The 19,930-nt window shown below is 45.0% G+C and overlaps 1 protein-coding gene and 1 long non-coding RNA gene across 2 annotated transcripts; one reads left to right on the top strand and one right to left on the bottom strand.

Moving 5' to 3' along the window:
- Positions 1-3,921: 3,921 nt before the first annotated feature.
- On the bottom strand, positions 3,922-9,419 carry LOC130200784 (uncharacterized). Its single transcript, XR_008833077.1, has 5 exons — positions 8,442-9,419; positions 8,252-8,350; positions 6,363-6,426; positions 5,862-5,974; positions 3,922-4,623 (listed from the first exon to the last, which is right to left on the bottom strand). It is a non-coding gene; the product is annotated as an uncharacterized LOC130200784 (long non-coding RNA).
- btg1 (B-cell translocation gene 1, anti-proliferative) lies at positions 6,008-11,504 on the top strand. The gene is made up of 2 exons (XM_056425322.1): positions 6,008-6,499; positions 9,445-11,504. The coding sequence occupies exons 1-2, from the start codon at positions 6,355-6,357 to the stop codon at positions 9,846-9,848; spliced, it is 549 nt and encodes a 182-aa protein (XP_056281297.1). The 5' UTR covers positions 6,008-6,354; the 3' UTR covers positions 9,849-11,504.
- Positions 11,505-19,930: the final 8,426 nt, after the last annotated feature.

Genomic DNA, 19,930 nt, shown 5'->3' with positions numbered 1-19,930 from the left:
TTGAGGACAGATTGGCACAGGTTATGGGCAAGAGAATATTAATCTTGTCCCTAATAGTTAAAATATTTTCATTAAAGAAGTTCATAAAGTCATTACCACTGAGGTTTATAGGAATGCTCGGCACCACAGAGCTGTGACTCTCTGTCAGCCTGGCTACAGTGCTGAAGAGAAACCTGGGGTTGTTCATATTTTTTCTATTACTGATGAGTAATAGGCTGCTCTGGCATTACGGAGGGCCTTCTTATATGTTTTAAGACTATCTCGCCAAACTAAGCGGGATTCTTCGAGATTAGTTGAACGCCATATGCTCAAGCTTTCGTGACGCTTGCTTCAGTTTGCTGCGTCTGAGGGTTATACCAGGAGCAAACCTCCTCTTCCTCACTGTCTTCTTCTTCAGAGGGGCTATCGAGTCCAGTGTCATTCTCAGAGAGCCTATGGCACTGTCAACAAGATGATCAATCTGGGACGGACTAAAGTTAGACCAGGAGTCCTCTGTTATATTGAGACGTGGTATCGAATCAAAACAGAAGGAATCGCTTTAAATTTAGCTACAGCACTGTCAGTTAGACATCTGGTGTAGAAACTTTTGACTAACGAAGTACACTCCGGTAGTATAAATTCAAAAGTTATGAGGTTGTGGTCTGACAGAAGAGGATTCTGTGGGAAGACGTTCAAATGCTCAATGTCAACACCATAAGTAAGAACAAGATCAAGCGTGTGGCCAAAGCTGTGAGTGGGTTTCTGTACTCTCTGACAGAAGCCAATCGAGTCCAACAAGGAGATGAATGCAGCACTAAGGCAATCATTATCAACATCCACATGGATATTAAAATCTCCAACAATAATAACTTTATCGGTTTTAAGAACCAAACTTGATATAAATTCTGAGAATTCAGATATAAACTCTGAATATGGACATGGTGGCCGGTACAGAATCACAAATCGAATTGGCTGTAGTGTTTTCCAGGTTGGATGTGAAAGACTAAGAACAAGGCTTTCAAATGAGGTGTAGTGTAATTTTGGTTGAGGATTAATTAATAGGCTCGATTCAAAGATGGCTGCTACTCCACCTCCTCGACCGGTGCCTCGAGGAATGTGAGTATTAATATGACTTGGAGGAGTCGATTCATTCAGGCAGACATATTCTTCATGGCTCAGCCAGGTTTCAGTTAGGCAACATAAATCAATGTGATTATCTGATATTAAATCATTTAGTAACACAGCTTTAGATGACAGAGATCGAATATTTAGGAGACCACATTTAATAGTCCTGTTTTGTTGCACTGCTGAAATAATGGTGTTAACTTGTATAAGGTTATTGTGTACGACTCCTCTTCTGCTTACTTTTGATTTATTTAATTGAAGTGGCCGTGGGACAGACACAGTCTCTACTCTAAAGTCATGGGTGGGTAACTGCTCGAATGGAAGAGCAGAGAAGGGTGTTAAACTACAACTCTGCTCCCGGTTCCTGATCTGAACCCTGGGTTGTCATAGATTAAGTCCGTGATCAACTTGGTCATATTCGCAGAAATGAGACGCGCTCCGTCCAACGTGGGATGGATGCCGCTCTCCTCATCAGATCAGGTTTTCCCAGAAAGTCTTCCAGTTGTCTACGAGCCCACATTATTCGCTGGGCACCACCGACAGCCAGCGGTTGAAAGACGACATTCGGCTATACAATTCGTCTGTCTGCAAATTTGGGAGAGGGCCAGAGAAAATTACGGTGTCCGACAACGTCTTGGCATAAGCACACACCGATTCCACATTAATTTTAGTGAGTTCCGAGCGGCGGGCTCGGGCGTCATTACCACCGGCGTGTATTACAATCTGACTGTATCTCCGCTTATCCTTAGCCAGCAGTTTCAAACAAGACTCCACGTCGCCCGCTCTGGCCCCCGGGAGGCACACGACTGTGGTCCGCGGCTTCGCTATTTTCACGTTCCTGACTATAGAGCTCCCGATAACCAGGGTGTGTTCCTCAGCGGGTGTGTCGCTGAGCAGGGAAAACTGGTTCGAAACGTGAAGTGGTTGGTGCACAGCGGGCTTCTGTGTAGACTTACTACTCCTGCGAACAGTTACCCACGATCCCGGCTGATCGGGCACCACCGGAGAACAGCTAACAGCTGACTGTAGCTCCGCGCCGACTACGGGAGAGGGCGGGCTAACTAGCATAGCTGTCTGAGCTTCGATAGCGCGGAGCCGTGCATCTAACCCACTTAGAGTGATATTTCATAAATATTATCACATTGGATGTCAGTTACAAAGCATTTTATTGGGACCAGTTGTCGCGATGGAAAAGGATCAAAACGTGCAACGTTTCTCAAACGGCAGCAATACATCACTTTGCTGTGCCTCACGACCCCGAACAATTCATTTATCCAACCAATAGAACAATAAAATAAAGTATTAGAGATCACAGCTTCTCGGTAAGGCCTTCCAGTGGATTATGCTCAAGGAGTGCTTGAGGGGATTCTGCGGCTGTTTTTAAACTTTTTTTATGTTGTGTACTATAATAATAATAATAATAATCATTTATTTTATATAGCGCTTCTCTAAACACTCGAAGTCGCTTTACAGTCCAGAGTCCAGTAGTCATACACACACACAGTCATCCCGGTGGTGGTAAGCTACATCAGTAGCCACAGCTGCCCTGGGGCAGACAGACGGAAGCGTGGCAGCCAATCAGCGCCTACGGCCCCTCCGACCACCACCAACATTCATTCACATCCATACGAACCGGGGTGAGGCTGCAGTGCATGTCTTTATGATGGTGGGGGAAACCGGAGTACCCGGAGGAAACCCACGCAGACACGAGGAGAACATGCAAACTCCACACAGAAAGGACCTGGAATGACCGGGACGACCGGGATTCGAACCCAGGGCCTTCTTGCTGTGAGGCGACAGTGCTAACCACTGAGCCACCGTGCTGAAAACATAGCTTATGACAACATAACTCTTCCACTAAAGGACCTGCAGGCTTTATGGCTTTTGTCACTAAAATTTTGCAACTTTTAATGAGTGCATTTCTAAAACACAATACCAGAAAATCCAGCAATTCACTGTCGGCCGAACAGAACAAAGGAAATGAGACAAACGGGTTTTTCAAAAGGCAAACAAAATAGCTTCAACAATATCGGATAATTAAGAACATTCAAACACAACCTGCATCTCTAAAGCCACGACACGCATCGCTCCAAAGGTCACACAAGGTCTCGAGTGTCTCAGCTACAACTCACTTGAACGTTACGCCGCGTTGGGCTCGAAGATATTTCACTCCACCGCTGTGGAAATTATGGGAGGAATGTGGGAGTCATGTGAAAAGTCGCCGCTGACTCGTGAACCTCTCTCTTCGTAAACGGGTATGATTTGCGGGAAATGAAATGGTCGCCTGTATTAAACTACGACGTGTGCAAAATGTAACAAATGGGCAACGTGTTAGTTTACATCAGGAGAACTGAAATGTCCACGCCGTCTGGAACGCATCCAAAGTTTCCGCTCTTTCAAATAAATAGCACTGTGGTGAGTAACAGTGGGCGAAACTGTGACTATGAATCTGGGGGGAGGGGGTGGGCGGGGGAGGGGTTTACACATGTGTGAACTCGTCTGTGATTTGAGGATTTTCCGGCGAACACGAGAGAACCTTCCGGAAGTGAGTCACTTTCTTGTGGCCGCGAAGAATAAAGAGGCCAATGGAGAATGACATGTTCTCATTACACCTACAGACATTTTGTTTTCATTCTATTTGAAAAGACACGTTTATTATTTTTTCAATTGAAACAAAAAACGCAGGAATAAATAAACGTTTTACATTATCATTCGCATTATCTTCCTATATTAAGGGACTGGGATGTATTTTAGTTGTTATTATATGACTGCAATTTGTTGGAACACACATGTACTTTTAAATGAAGAAAAAAACAGTTCAATTATCACCTTTTTTATACTTTACAAGATTACAAGACGAAAATAGAATTAAACCTTCAGAGATTTAGGACAAAAGGCATGATGGACAACATTTTCACTACCAAATACCATCACAGGTTACATATTTTACTCCACTTTTGTACAAATAAAGTCAAAACAACATGTATTTAAAGTGAAAAGCTTTATTTCCCATATTTTCCATTGAAAAATGGAAAGTCAATCAGACAAAACTCACACTTTTGAACATCATGTCAATTTTTTGACAAAAGAAAAAATCAATTGTCAATTGAGTGGTCCGATAAATGACATCCGGGAAATACTGGAGAATATCCAAGGTGGCAGCATAATTCAATCTCTATTACGCTGATGTTTTTCACACACACACACACACACGTCTATATTGTGTGTGCGTTTCTGTACCAGTCGGTGTCGTCGGGGTCTGTTTGATTGCATCACGACTGGAGCCCTCGATGAGACATCATATACGGGGTCTGTAACCAACACAGAACAGCGGCCTGTACTTTTCCACTGATTTTAATGAGCAGGTAGGGACTGGCCACTGGACAGAATGCAGATTCCTCTGCTTCCTGGCACAACGTTGTTGGCCGCCTCCTCTGCGTTTGACGGGATCACGCACTCTTTCAGTTGATAGAGACTCTTCCTGTTGCATATGTGGATAAACAGCCACACGCACGCTCACTGAGAAAGGAAGCGAGAAAGAACCAGGCACCGAGGTGACACACTGAACTGAGATACATGTAAACTGTCTCGCTCTCTCTTCCTGTCTCTGTTTCACACACACACACACACACACACATACACACACACACACACACACACACACACCTGTTCTCTGGCCTGGATACCATGGCCTGACCTGATAATAAGGACAGCACCATAAACAGGCTATTAACCTGTTAGGACTGAATGTTTACAGTCGTAGAGCCGAACAACAGTTTGTAAACGTGTGCCATACTTTTTAAATAGATTGATAAACCTTTCGGCCAAACCACTCCTAATGAGGTCAATATTGCAAACTTATAAAAATCCTCAATACACTATGGTCAATTGGTCAAATTGGAGAAAAACTTCAACACTTGCTTAGAATTAGACCGCATTGGACATTTGGAGACATAACGCACTGTCACAAAGTGTAAAACTGGGCTTTCTTTCTCAGCTTGTATCATGTGTTTCTATTTGGGGGGCTTTTTTGCCATTATAAGACATAGTAGAGAGCTGAAATGAAGAGGGGGAGAGACATGGGGGATGGCACGAAAAAAAGGCAGCTGGTCGGCATGTTAAACTCCGAAAGGCCACCAGGACGACCTATTGGAATGTGTTTCTTCAGGGAGAATGGAGACAAGGACACGTCCTATGTATGTAAAATGAGTGAGATTGAGATTCATACAACTCAAAAACGTTCAGAAATTAGAGTGATTGATACTAAATAGGTAAAGATGGAAAACGAGTTGCTGGCTTCAGTCACAGGTGGTGAAGAACATACACAAACACACTTGGATCTGGATTGACAGGAGAATCAAAATTGGGGCAGATTTTATGTAAAAATCTAAACTCTGAGGTGCATTGAATCTAAATGCTGTTAGTTGTTCCTCTGGAAACAGTGAGCAGATCAACACTATGGCGAAAAACACCATCAGAGATGTTTTTTTGTTTTGTTTAGAGTTGTTGGATACAGAAAACTAACTGATACAGTTTAGTCCTATTTCACTAGATTCGGCGTCAGCCTTTATTTACGTCCTGAATTGTAACAGAATACACACATAAAGAAGGTTTAGCTCCTGCCGCAGACTCGAACTCTACGTTGTCGTTTTCTTTGTTGTCGTTGGCTTTGGTCCCCTCTCCCCCCCCCCCCCCCCCGCTCCGACCTCGCATAATTCCGACAGCCAGTGAACGCGGCGCGGCTTCATGCTGTGTACCTGTTTATTTTCAGCGGTGACGCGGCCGCTGCACTCCTCCTATATGCGGCTCGTCAGACGGCGACGGGGCTGTGATTGGTGAGCTGTTGTTGCTGTAGCAGCTTGTGTCGGCGCTGTGTGGAGGGAGGGAGAGAGGGAGGGGAGAGAGGGAGGGAGCGGGGGGGCGGGGCGTTAATAAAAAGCGCGACAGCTCTCCGGGAGCTTCACTCTGGTGGAGGAAAGTGAGCAAGGAGGGTCGGTAGACGTGGCACCAAGTGACACCCCCCCTGTATTTACCAACAACAGGCTGCCTTGTCCATCACCCGTACCGTCCGAGCACACGACCTCGCTTCCGAGAGCACTCCCCCCCCTCTACCTCGACTAATAAATGCCAAGAGGAAAAACGAAAGAGCCAACCGCCAAGCATCGCCGCTGCGAAGTGGAGAGAAACGGTCGGACGAACACGTAAAAGGGACGAAAGCAACGCACGGATCGCCGCCGTCGCCGTTTCTCAATGCATACCCTTTGTGCCCGGGGTACGATGAAGCCAGAGATCACCGCCGCCGTGGGATTTCTTTCGAGATTTCTGCGGGTGAAAGGACACGTAAACGATCGACAGGTCCAAACGTTCAACCAAAGCTTACAGGACATTTTGTCAGGTAAGGAAACGGACACCACAGCGATTTTCACACACAAAAAACAACATGGTGGGGGGAAAACACGCCACACGGTGTGTGTGACTACATCACATGTTTAGTTTAGATTTTGTTATCGCGTTAAATGCTTAAATTCGTCTTTTGATCGGGCTGAGAATGGTTCAGAAGAAGCCTTTCTTTGTTCTCGCATGTATGGATGTCAGCGCTGCCAACGCGCACCACTGTTTGCGCACGTCAGAGGGGCAAAAAAACAGGAGTAAACACAACGGACGATCTTAATCTAACGATTGTCGACAATTACATTTCTACAATCTCATTTTTTTTTTCTGTCACAAAGAGGCAAAATGGAGGGGGGAGGGGGGGATGCGAAGATCGTCAAACGAGGAAGTGTACCTCGGTCGATAAAGCTCTCACAGAACCGAGCAGACCAGCCCCCAGTGAGGCTGCTCAATTACGTAATGCATTTGGACAAAATGGGTTGATGATGAAAAATGCGTCCTATTACAAACCTATCTTTAGCATCGGGATGTAAAAACACATTTTTATATTTTATAAACAATACACGAAACAATATATGTATAAAAACATCACACATTGTGCATTGTGTGTTGTTCATTCAATGAGTGAATGACCTTGTTGATTGGATTTGTTTTTGACCGTGTGGGTTTTATGTTGACGTACGATTAACACGTCACCCATTCAGTTTAGCTATGTACAGGGGATACAAAAACAACACATTTCCCGAAAAATTCAGCCTTGATACCGCTTTATATATCCACATATATCGGATTTCTTTATTGCTCGCCTATTGTGTATTATTGTTGCGGTAAATACATTCCAGCCTGAGGGCTCTAAAGCTGCTGTACATCCGTCTCACCATCCACTGAGCAAGTGACCTACATTTCTCCATTCCGAGCTCACTTATATAAACACACGTCTGTCTTTGCAGATACAGCTCGGTCCTTATTGGAGGGACATATTTACATGTACATGATAAGAATAAAACCGGTTATCTCTCCAAAAAACGACACAATAATAGTCAGTATCAAACACGAACTGCAATTCATTGTAGGTGGCCATACAACTGCCCGATTAAAAAAAATGTTTTTTTTGGAGGAGGGTTGCTTGAAGAAAACATTTTATTTGTTTTCGACCCCCCCGACAAAATATCCCCACCGGCACATTTCGACGACTGTTTGTAAACAAGACAACAGTTTGAGTCGGCCGAGCGGTCTGTGTGGGGGAGGGGATGTTTTTCTGCTGTGCGCCTGTAGGACGTTAAAGGCGCAGGCAGTGTAATCGACGAGGGAAATGGAGGGGAAATCCGCCGTATATTTACTGCATAAACATTAACGACATCAACACGATGTGAATTGTACGGTCCATCTGTCACCTGAGATAATTGGACACGGTTTTATTGTAAATTGAAGCCGCAGTCTTTCACAAATGAAAACAAAAACATGCGCCAACATCTGTCCCATTGTGTGCGCGAGACAGAACCACGAGCGAGCATGTGGCTAAACTGAGCTCTTTTGTGCCATAAAAAACTCCACAATCGTTCACTGTTGTGTCTGTGCTCCCCTCGTTTGTGCTGAGCGAAGGCCAGTGGGTAAAGTGGGCCCGGGGACAGTTATCCGCAGGGCGAAGGTTTTTATTTATTTATCAGCAGCATGTCTTTTTTTCTTTCTTTTCTCCTAGTGGTCCAGGTTCAGCCGCAGTTAATAAACAACCCTTTGTTAAACTATTTTCAGTTACCCGTGTGCCCTCGTTTTTAAGAATAGGCCCCGCTGAACTGATCCGTTTCGAGCTGCTCCAGGATCTGAAGGGTAGCGGCCTTTGTGGCCCAGTCCGGATCTGAAAGACCATGAAGCCCCTTCATTAGCTCCGTAGTATACAGTCTTCTGTGGTAAAACAAGGTGGCCTGCAGGGTCCCTACTTCACTTACCATGCTTTTTCTTCGCATCACAATGAAGTTAGAATGGAGATGCGTCTTTTCAAAGTAAATGCGTGTGCTGGGGCTGGGAAATCCCCTTTTGTATTCATCAGAAGAGCCATATATGAGTTCAAATGTTCCCCTCGGCGGTCTAACTCTAAACCACAAAAAATGTCTCGAGCCTCATCACTAGTTTCACTGCACACACAAACTCCCACACAGAGGAGGTAAATAGAAAAATAAGTTCTTTCCCTTTAAGAGGCGGAGCCTGGAGTCCCAGATGGCCGACTGGGACTTGGACACTTTTGGTGTTCTTTTTGTTCAGCCAATCATAGCAGAGTCCCGTCACACTGATGACGGCCATGGGAGGGATTGAGCAATTCAATGGCCCTCTTTTTGTCACAGAGGCCTGGGGTGCCACTGGCCGCCTGTTTAGGGCTGCTTATCGCCACTCAAACAGGTGTTGATGCTTTTCTACCCTTTCTTCATCTCCTGAACACAGCTGTGCCCAGTACTTGAGTGTAGACGGGAACTTTCTTTATGGCCAAGAGGCTAGACGCTCTCAAAACATCCAGAAGGACAGACTGTGAGGGATACATTTATGTGGAATGGATAGTCATTCTAATAATCACAATATATCTAAATAGGTAGCAAGGTACAGTTCATACTTTTTGCATATTTTATTATTTATTACATTTTGTATTTTATTTCGTATGGAGAGTGCACATCAATAAATATCACCAGTTCGTCAAAACACTTTTTTTGTATCTGTAGTCCCTGGACTTCAATTGGTTAAAGTTTATAAATGGGGGTGTTATATATATATATATATATATTTTTTATTTATTTTTTTTAACACATTCTTACTGTTCATACATTCTTCTTTTCTAATCTGGCCTTTTTCTCCTCTTATTGGTCCACATCACATGATCCGTTTATTTTTTTTACCCTCTTTATTATAAGCAGCCAGATGGTAATCTCTTTTTCTTCTTTTCTCTCCCCTCTGTCTCTGCAGAGCAATACAAGCACCACTGGTTCCCAGACAGGCCCTGCAAGGGATCAGGTTACAGATGCATCCGCATCAACCACAAGATGGACCCTCTGGTGGGGCAGGCGGGCCAGCGCATCGGCCTGACCATCCAGCAACTCTACTCGCTGCTGCCCAGTGAGCTCACGCTCTGGGTGGACCCCTTCGAGGTGTCCTACCGCATCGGCGAGGACGGCTCCATCTGCGTCCTGTACGAGTCGCAGCCCTGCCCCGTAGGAATGCCGGTGATGGCCACCGCCAGCTCCTCCTCAGGAAACGGCGGGATGGGGGGCCCCATGGTGGACAGTCACATCAGCTGCAAGGAGGAAATGATGGTGCTGGGCAGAACCAGTCCCTCCAAATCCTACAATATGATGACTGTGTCCAGTTAAAGAGGCACACCGTCGCCCCGGCCTACTTTTGTTCTGGGTCACGTCGTGGCTGGTCCGATTGTCTGATCCGATCAGCGAGCCTTTTTGAAGCTAAGAATATGAAATGAAATAGTGAAAGAAGAAAAAAAAGAAAAAGGAAAAAAAACAGAGGATGTGGCCTATCGTCCAGGTGATGGAAACCTTGTAGGTTTGATATTTTTGACCCCCCCCCCCCCCATTATCATCTGTTCTGTTGTCATTGGATCAGCTGGGCACTTTTTTTTAGGAGAGGCTTTGTGGAAATGGAACAGTTGGGGCAGCTAAACAACAACCAACCAACCAGGAACCCCCACGGAGATGGGCTCCTCCCCCTCCCTCGACTTTAAACGACATGGTGATCAGCTCCATCTCTGAAGGGGCTGTCATTGACTTTGCACTTTGACTTTACTTTGAGTTACTATGGGTTCATGTTCAACACGCCATCGCAAAACACCAAAACCTAAATTGTAAGGAATTTTTTCCTTTTTTAAATATCAGGAACAACCCCATGAATTAAAAAAAAAAAAAATCCTGAGCTTTTTTTCTCCAATAAACTCTTTTCACTTGTTTTGTTTCCTGGGCGGGGGAGGAAGTTGAGGTTTAGACTGAAGCCTTTCACAAGCTCAAGGTAAAGAAACACCCCATGAGAGCATCTCTATTTTCTATAAGACCCCCTTTTTGGACCACAGGAAATTAGTTTTCTTTATCCTGTAGCTTGAAAAAGGCTTTCAGTCTTCACATTGCCCCCCTCGCATCAACAAAGAGCCTCAGAAAACCTTCATCTCGGCGTATCAAAGTGGAATGTGTTATGACACCTGTTACCTGTGGATACCAGTGTGTCCTGTTGCACTGTCGCCCTCCCATCACCCACGTGTGTGTGTAGCTTCCCGGGGGAGGGCAGGGGATCCGTCTCCTGCCCCCCTCCCCTTAGTTAACGAATGTTGTTGAAAATCACAATCCAGTTCCTGTGTTGTTATTGTTGCCCAGTTTTCCTCCAACCACTTGGTCATCTCCCGCGTCGCCAAAAAACTCGAAGTGTAGCAAAAGGGGAGGGGGCTATTTGACCCCAATCTTGGTCACGTGGCCCTGTTAGAATTGACGTTGAATGCACTTTGACGTGAGATTGTGTGGGATGTGTACTTTGGAGAGAAAATCGCCTGCATTCCATCCATTCGAATGTCATCTTTTCACGCCGTTTTTATCGCCCCCTCCCACTTATAACCGTTTGTTCATACTGTAGCTCCTACGTCGGGGTAGACTAATTAATATCTATTAAATCGGGAGTGTGCGACTCTGGAATTCAAAACATGTTTTTTTTTTTTTATTACACTGTATTTGTGAACATTTCAAGAGCTTGTTGATTTGGAGAGTATCGTAGGTGGTGTGTTAGAAACGTTCTGTCATCCGTTCATATGGCACTGTTTGCTCTGGCAGGAAGCAGAGATGCGCTGTTTCTGCCCCTCCCACCCCCAAGACGCACAGATGGACATTTGTGTTGCGGAGAGAAGAGGGAGAAAGAAAAGAAAAGTTAGACTAAAAGGTCTGGACTAAGTGATGACTGTGAGGCCAAAGGGAGGTCTGGAGCGCCGACTGTTAGGAGATTAATTTGAATTTGCCATTAAAACAACACCAGGCCTTGTCGGCCTCCTCTTTTTAATTTACAGTAACATTCATGTCCGCGATCTTGTACAAAGATCCCTCTTGTGTGCATTGGAGGTGCATTGCCTTACGAAGACCTCATTGTCGTGAATTCTGAGCCATTTGTGATTTTTAAACTATCAGGCGTATGTGAGCGAGCCTGGTGCATGCACCGCCCGGGCCCTCGCTGGAGGTGTCAAATCCACCCCCTCCACCCCCCTCCTCCTGGTGTGTGTGTGTGTGTGGGGGGGGGGGGGGTCAGAGTGCCTCAAGTGCCACATATCACCCCTCAGCTCAGACCTCCTGTTCAGGCAAGAGCCAGCCAGCACGCTGCGCGCTGACCCCCTGTGGACACAGGTAGACTTAATGTGACGCATATCATCATCCATCACTCTGGGGAGCTGGGTAAGGAAGGCGGAGATGGTGTGAGAGAGAGAGAGGGGGCCAGGGCCGGACTCTTTTTGTCCAGGGCAGCTAAAATCCCTCCAGCCCTCCCCCCTTCTTCTTGACTTATTCAACATCTCGCCCGCCCCCCCCCCCCCACACCGAGCCCTCGACCCTCCCTCAGCAGTGATGGGTAGACAACAACAAAAAACAGCACACGCGTTTGGCGTGCTATCGCTGCACTGGGGGGGGGGGGGGTACATGAGAGATGAGGAAACATGGATCAAAGATGACGAATGAGGGTACGAGGCCGTTGTTTTCTGTGTTCATCTCACTGGATTGGCCTGCACTCGATTACTGAGTTTGAGTAGCAACTTTGTTTACATGCATATGAAAGGGCGTGATGGCTGTCTGACGTACCCCCCCCCCCACCCACCACCACCATCACACTGGGTCTGAGGGGTGAACCGTGGGCTGGAGCAGATGCTGGAGGCGGCCTTAGCCGCCGGCCAAATGTGTCACAGCAGGCTGGTTTCGCCGCTCATCACCAGCCCTCTGCGTGTCTAAGCTCCCCTAAGCCTGAGAGGATCATGGGTAATGGAGCTATAGCCTTTTGACGCACTGCAACCTAACCCCGCTTCCCCTGCTCTCTGCTGACGCTCCCCTTCAGCAATCTGCGAAAAAAAGCAGCGATTCCATGTCGGCCAGATGGGAGAGGAGCTCGCTGGGATGGCGTCCCAGGGCTTTGGTTTCCGTGGCGGGACACCAGTTTTAAAATCACACTGCTCCATTTAAAAAAAGCTTTTTGTCGCGCGACGAGATGTTTTGAGATTGGTCCAAGTTTCGTTGACGTGAGGCGATCGTCCCAGCTCACTTTTCTCTAGATGTATTTTATGGTCACACTGGTAGAATTTCTCATCTTTTTCCACTCTGCCATCCCCCCTCTCTCCATCCTCTTTTAAAGAGGATTTTTAGTCTGGTGATCTAACCCACTTTTAAACAGACCTTATTAATAAATAAATAAAATTTTAAGAGCCACAAAAAAATGTCACCAAAATCCCCTTTCGACACCTTCGCAACTGTACTAACACCACCGGAAATGGTTTTAAGTCCTCAGTAATATTGATTATTTAAATGGCATCCATTCAGCGTGTGCGCACAGGGGTTACTTTGTCGCGAGAGTGCTTTGAGTCGTCGGAGGTAAAATAGCACATAAAATGCACTAAATATGTCAAGTTGAAGTTGTGTGACATTTTTTTGAGACGCGAGGAGTCTCCTGGAATGTATTGCCAAACTCAGGCCTCGGACATTCAATAAATACCCTCGTGGAGAAGTTGTGCATGTTAAGACATGAAACGGGAAGGGAACAGCAGTTTCGTTGTTATCGTCAAAAATTGTCATTGATTAGTTGAATTATTGCCACTTTCACATTTGAGGTGTTTTACATATTGTAGAATGTATTGTAACTGTACGGCATATGGTAGAGTACATAACATTACACATGGGAAGTGCCAATAATTGCTGTCCTTAGGTGTTTTTTAGATTTATTCCTTTTTGTATTTCATCTTTTAACATGGATAATGCTTTTTCGTCAGTGAAGCCATTTGTGATGGGAGTGTTGGCAAGGACCAAAGTCGTTTTGGTAACAACAACAAATCAAAAACATATTAGTTTCCATGATCTGTAAGTGTAGACGTATCCTTTGCCTTTTCCTTTTTTTTCCCTTTATTTTCTTTTCAGTTTGTTCCTTTACTTTTTTTCTTCTATTTGCGTACAAAACCAGAAAATAGACAAAAAAATCTGAGCTTACCCAAGAAGAAAAGCTGTCTATCTTGTGATCTCATGTCAGTACATCTTTATCGTGTTCAGTTTATTTTCCTTGGGTATGTTGTGATGAACTGCTGTAAATTTGTACAGTTCATGTAAATTGATTGTGCGGAAGTTGTACAGATTTCTATATTTTGGAAGAAAAGTTTTTTTTCTCTGTAATAAAAGATTTCCTATCTTGGCATCATATCCCCCTGTGAGCTGTCGTTAATTACTCGGTACAATTTGAAATTATGACTTTACAATTATTCAGCTGAAAGAGGTTTTACGACTTCACTTTATACAGCAAGAGCTACACAAGCCTTCCCCCGGTGTTGTGGCCCCACTGGGCCCCAGAGTGGAACTGGAGAGGAGATCAAGCCTCACCAACATGTGCCCCTTTGAGACGGTAAACTGCACTTTGTGTATAAAGAGATTTTAGTTCACACATTATATAAGCGCATTATCCCACTACAAAGTTTCTCTGTTGCTATATTTGATTTGTACTTTTTTTTATTTTTTATAAAAAAAAAATAAACTGCTAAAATGGGTCTGTTTGTGTTATAAAACAAATCTGATGGGCTGGGTGTCAACAATGTTGATGTAACTGGAACATTTCATAAGCCCTTATGCTGCTTCCCCCTTTTTTAAAGGACCGTTTCCTGATCAGCAAATCACTTCACGTCCAAATGCACATGATGTTTTTCGGACGGTTGGCCTAAAACTCGGCGCTCCGTTCTCCTTCCAAATGGAGCGGCCAGCGCTTCCACCTCTTAAATTAAGGGATGCGACAGATGGTACCGTGAGCCATGAGGTTTCTCTCCAAATCTCAGAGAGAAAAAAAAACCCCAACAAACTGCTAACTCTGCCATTGCACATATATCTGTACCCCCGAACCAGCTGACTGCAAAACCCAGAGTTCGGATTAAGACTCGCAATCTTTTGCAGCCCTCTCCATCCCCCAGGTCGCTTTGCAGCAGACGGAAAAAGAAAAAAACATTTTGGCTGGTTTGGACACGCAAACAAAGGATGGAACGAGAAGAGCTGTTTAGAAGCAGCAGAGGGTGGGGGGGGGGGGGGGTGGTGATCAAGTCGGGCTTTAACTCGCCAAACACTGGCAAGCAAGGGGCCTTAACAGCTGAGTGTGGGGATTGTAGTTTTAAATTATTTAAATCCGTCGTTGTAAAACACGAGACACCAGTCACATTTAGCCTTTTTTTAATTTGGTGCATAATCTCGGTGCAACTTATTGCTCAACGTCCCTGTCGAGTCTCCGTGGAAGCGGGTCAAATAGTCACAGTGTGGTTTCTCTGCAGAAACATATCATCTGGTGAAGCCATCCAATAATAACACAAAGCTCAAGTGATCCAGATCTAACGGGGTATTTGCAATCCTCCCCGGAGATGGTTTTGCAACGTCTCATTTGAGCAAGATGTGTTGAGCCGTTATTCATCTCAGGAAAAAAGAAAAAAAATGGATCATCGAGTGGATGAGCTAGTGTAGAAATGTATAATTTTGACATTATTAATGTTTGATAGCTGTTGGAACACACAAGAAGATTTATTGATGAACTTCACTCAAATCCGTATGTAAATTAAGAGATATAAAACATCAGCATAAAACAATTTTTTACGACTCTAATGAAACTGCAGTGGGTTTTTTCACCACTTTGTTAGTATCCTTGATGTGTGTGTGTGTGTCATTCAGAAAGCCAGGGACAAGTTTATTCCTCTTTGAAACAGATCCATGTCTGTGTGGGTCTCCAGAGTATTAGAGGCTATACCATCACACATTACTCACTCTGCTTTCTCCCCGGAGTCCTTTTGACTTCACGTCTCATAGGGTCATCGGATTGTAAAGCACTCTGAGACAAATTTGTAATTTGTGAAATTGGGCTATACAAATAAACTGAATTGAATTATAACATTTGAGTTTTGCACCACGTACTTCTACGATATTATTTGTATATGTTTTGTAAACTGGCATATATAAAGAAGCTATAGTATGAAATCTGTGTAATGGTAGTTAGTGGCCATATAGGTGCGAGGTCCTGGGACAGGGATGTCGTATGTGTACAGATTGTAAAGCCCTTTGAGGCTAATTTGTAATTTGTCATATTGGGCTGTACAAAATAAACTGAATTGAATTGATAATGAGGTTCTAGACACTATAGTTGACACCGTCACACTAGTTTACTTTCAACTATGGATACTTTTGACACTATTGACCAACAGCAACTGTCTTCAATGGGAACGGCGGGCCGGAGAATTGAAAATGGAAGAAATTATTGTTGCTTATTCGCTGTGTTGCATCACTCCCTTGAACTTACGCTGCTCTGCTGGAGGACACGGAAAACTTTAAGAAATGAAATGTGCAATTTTGACCGAACACCACTAGCATGTAATCTCTGGAGAATAAGTTGTTGCGTGTGTGTAAATACAGGATAAATATGGGATTTAAAGTGTGTTTTATCGCAGCAGCTTGTGTGTGGCGCTATCATACACTGCCTTCATAAACTAACCAGTCAGGCCCCACATTTTCTTGAATGTGGAATTGTAAAGATATCTTTTTTTTTACGGCAACTAAAAGAAAGTGAAGTCCGAGCATGTGACTCGATTTGTGTCTCTTCACAGTCTATCTTCAGCACCTTCCCCATTCCCTCTCCCCTCGCGTTACACTCAAATAGACCCTCTCATCAGTCACCCTCTTTATCTCGCTCTCTGGTTATGTCGTCTTTTTCCCCTCAGATTCTTCTCCTCTCATTTCCACGGCCCCTCCGTGCCTCCACTCCTCCCATACCCACTACACCACCTCGTCCTCCATCTATCTTTATCCCTCCTTCTCCAAGCTGCTGGTGTCATCTAGCAGCTCCTACAGCAGAGGAATTCATTCCAGGGTCTGGCAAAGGGCCTTATTGGGGTAAGTTGAGGGCTCTCGGTGGGAATCATGTGGTGCCGTGTCTCTTTGTATATGGCACCCTTGTGTTTGAACGGCTCATGTGTTAGTGTGTCCGTGAGAAAGAAATTTAAAAATGAGTCCTAAAGTCCTAAAGTATAACATGTTCTTTTTCCGCGGCATTGAGTGACTGATTCTTGGAGCCCTTGGGCTTTTGGTTGAATCACCCGTTTAAAAGACGAGCATCTGCTTCTTCAAACGTAGGAAGAGAAGTCAGATGGCTCCCGATGAACGTTTCAGTGAGAAACGAGCTGAACGTGCTTTCCTCAAACTGACTAAAACGTTCAGAAATGAAAGTCAGATTGTTTTCAGATCCCGGGTCAAGTTTGGAGGAATTCAGTGAGCACAGCAAGCTGTTTGGAGCCAAATTGCAACAACAAGAGATTTATATTTTATTTCTTCTTTGTGATGAAAGTGTCAGGGAATCGTCGTATTTAAACACGCCGCCCACACACAACATGATTTCTCAATGTTGAAGCTCCGATGAGGAAACCTAACGTCCAGAACTTACATCTGTAGCATCGTCCAGGCAGTATTTACAGTTATTTTGAACAAAACTGTGAACACAAAATTTTCTTGCTGCGGCTAACACGTTTGCAAACAGTTGCCGCAGCAACGCTTCAAGCACACACAGAACAACATCAGCATTACAGTCATGCTTTTGACCTCAAGACAAAGACGTCCAGTATTCACTCTCCTTAAATCTCTACTTTGATCTCCACTAAATCTTCAGGGAAATATCTGGCAGGTCAATAAGGAAGAAATTAGGCCACGCCTCTCATATTACACGTCTCGATGTCCATGGACACTGATGATAGCTTAAATTGCAACCAGTATCCTCCCCACTTAGCATCTCTTTTAGAGAAACAAATTGAAACTGGGTTTATGCTCCTCATGTCTGTCCCATGCTATGTTTCAGGAGCAGTGATATCAACAAGCTCTGCGTCCTGATGATAAGCTAACGGGCCACAACCACCGCTGATGTCTTCATGCGTTTGTGTCCTTCCACATACGGTTGGCTGAAAAGTCGGCGGTCAGACACGGAGGCAACATATTCCTGTGGTCGGCCTCTCCCGACCAGCAGGCAACACTCTCAACCACGCCGAGCGAGAGGAAGAAAGGGAAAACCATCCGTCTAAATATAGCTGAGCATTGGGGCTCAGCAAGAGGCCCTCTGCATGTGGTCTGGCCACACACACACACACACGCACACACACACACATACATGCACGAACAGATGTATTTTGTTTGAACCCTCCATACAAAAAGGACAGACTTCAAACCGCTCTTAGCCTACGTTCATTTGTCACGACTGTAATTCTGATGTGAACCACCAGAATTCCTTGGAAATGAGTTCTCAGCTCAGCAGCAGAAGAAAAAGCTTCACACAGGTTTTGCATCTTTTCGCTCGGAAAAAAAGAGCACGCGTTCACTTAAAGCCCCGGCAGCGCGTGAACACAACGCAGCCCGCTAGCTAACCCGCTAGCTAAGCCGCTAGCTAAGCCGCTAGCTAGCCTGCAACCGCGCGATCGGCCTGCTGCGCCCTGCTCATTTCTCGTACCAAACCACCAGAACATCGAGACAACACAGCGCCTCAGCTGCTTCCTGTTCATGTTGACGGTGAGATTCGCTCAGAGTGAGCAATAAATGAGAATACAAAGGGTGAGATCAGGTGTTCGAGGGAATTAGAGATAAGATGCAGGAATAAATTAGGTGATCGAGAAACCAACAGCGGAAAATGTGAAGCACAAGAGGGATAAACACTGTTATAACATATGTTATTCAAAAATAAGAGGCGAGTTTTGATTGAGAACTGAGGGGAAATGCACTGAGTGTGCAAGAAAGAAGACAGCTGACAGGAAGATATGTGGCTCTCCCCCCCCCCCCCCCCCACGATGAACACAGCTGTGTGACAACACACACACACACACACACACACACTCTGTTCAAAACACCCTCATCAAGCGTAACAGTGTAAGCACAAACACACGGGCGTACAGTGTACAGATCGCACAGTTCCTGAACGAAAAAGGGAACAAGACTTAATCACGCACACATCTACAAAAGCAGACGCACAATCGGGGATAAACACGACGCACACTGGCCTTGCAGCTGCAACACAACATGGTGATAGGAAAAAAAAGGGGGAAAATGAAGCATATTTGAGCTCATGAAGAGACCCGGAGTCAAATGACTCACAAGAGCACACTGTTCTTCCGATTATCGACAGACAGCATCACATCAGCGATCACAGTCTGATGACGAGGAGCTACGTCGTTACACGCACGAAGCTTGAAATAGAAACAGTTTCCCCGAGTGACGACTGCAACGCGACTGTTTTTTGTTGACTCCAAACGTTACTGAGTTTAACAGTCGGTCGGTGTCCCCGGGTGATACTCTGACTCCTGTGGCAGTGAGATATGGACGATAAAGCAGCGTCAAAACAGCCGTGACCCACATAAGACCGGCCGGCTTAATGAGTAACTGTGGCAGACTATAATTTCCCGACGGGACCAATATGTTACTCATTACACACACAACACTTCGGCATGAACGATACACATGGAATTGGATAAATAATTACACATGTGCATGGTAGCTAACCCTGGGTGTGTGAGCACAGGCGGGGCCGTGCTCTAGATACATAACCACTGTTTACTGTGTGCAGGGCCCTGACGTCTGCATGTACTTTTTGAGCCAATCATGATGTTCCTTTCCCCATTTTTGCTTGGGTGTGATTTATAAAGTTGGATCTTGCCCTCCACCAAATGGCTGCTGATGCTTCCAGAATTCCTGTCTCCCTTTTTAAGGTAGCCTGTTTTACTTGTCTCTCATCATCTGATACATCCCGACATCTGACACGAACAGCTGTTATGTTAGCGAGCCGGCGTTTGTCCACTCTTTGCTGCGCATCCATGTTTTCGTCTTGTTCATAAACAGTGGACATAGCTACCGTGACGTTGGTTTCAAAGCCTCGTGTTCGGCATTTTGACCCTCGCCTTCTAGGTTCATTGCCGTCACAAGGTAGCCGTACTTTCTCCAGACGTCTCCTCACGCTCCGCTGCCACAAGGACAGATACAGGAGAACATTCCTGCCGACGGCTATGAGGCTCTATAACAGATCACCTCTTGCCAGACCATAGTGCAATAACTACAATAATAACTTCATATCCACACTATGTTGATCTGCACTTCACACATTTCATTTATTTACACTACACACATACACACACATTTCATTTACACTACACACATACACACTTTGCATTTTGCACACTGTC

Source organism: Pseudoliparis swirei, chromosome 10, assembly GCF_029220125.1.
Source record: "Pseudoliparis swirei isolate HS2019 ecotype Mariana Trench chromosome 10, NWPU_hadal_v1, whole genome shotgun sequence".
Classification (NCBI taxonomy): Eukaryota; Metazoa; Chordata; class Actinopteri; order Perciformes; family Liparidae; genus Pseudoliparis; species Pseudoliparis swirei.
The sequence above is the reverse complement of the archived record's forward strand: the minus strand, read 5'-3'. Positions and strand labels throughout refer to the sequence as shown.

Coding starts and splice junctions, on each gene's coding strand:
- btg1 (XM_056425322.1), top strand. CDS start 6,355: ATGCATACCCTTTGTGCCCGGGGTACGATGAAGCCAGAGATCACCGCC. Junction 6,500..9,444: donor CTTACAGGACATTTTGTCAG/GTAAGGAAACGG, acceptor CTGTCTCTGCAG/AGCAATACAAGCACCACTGG.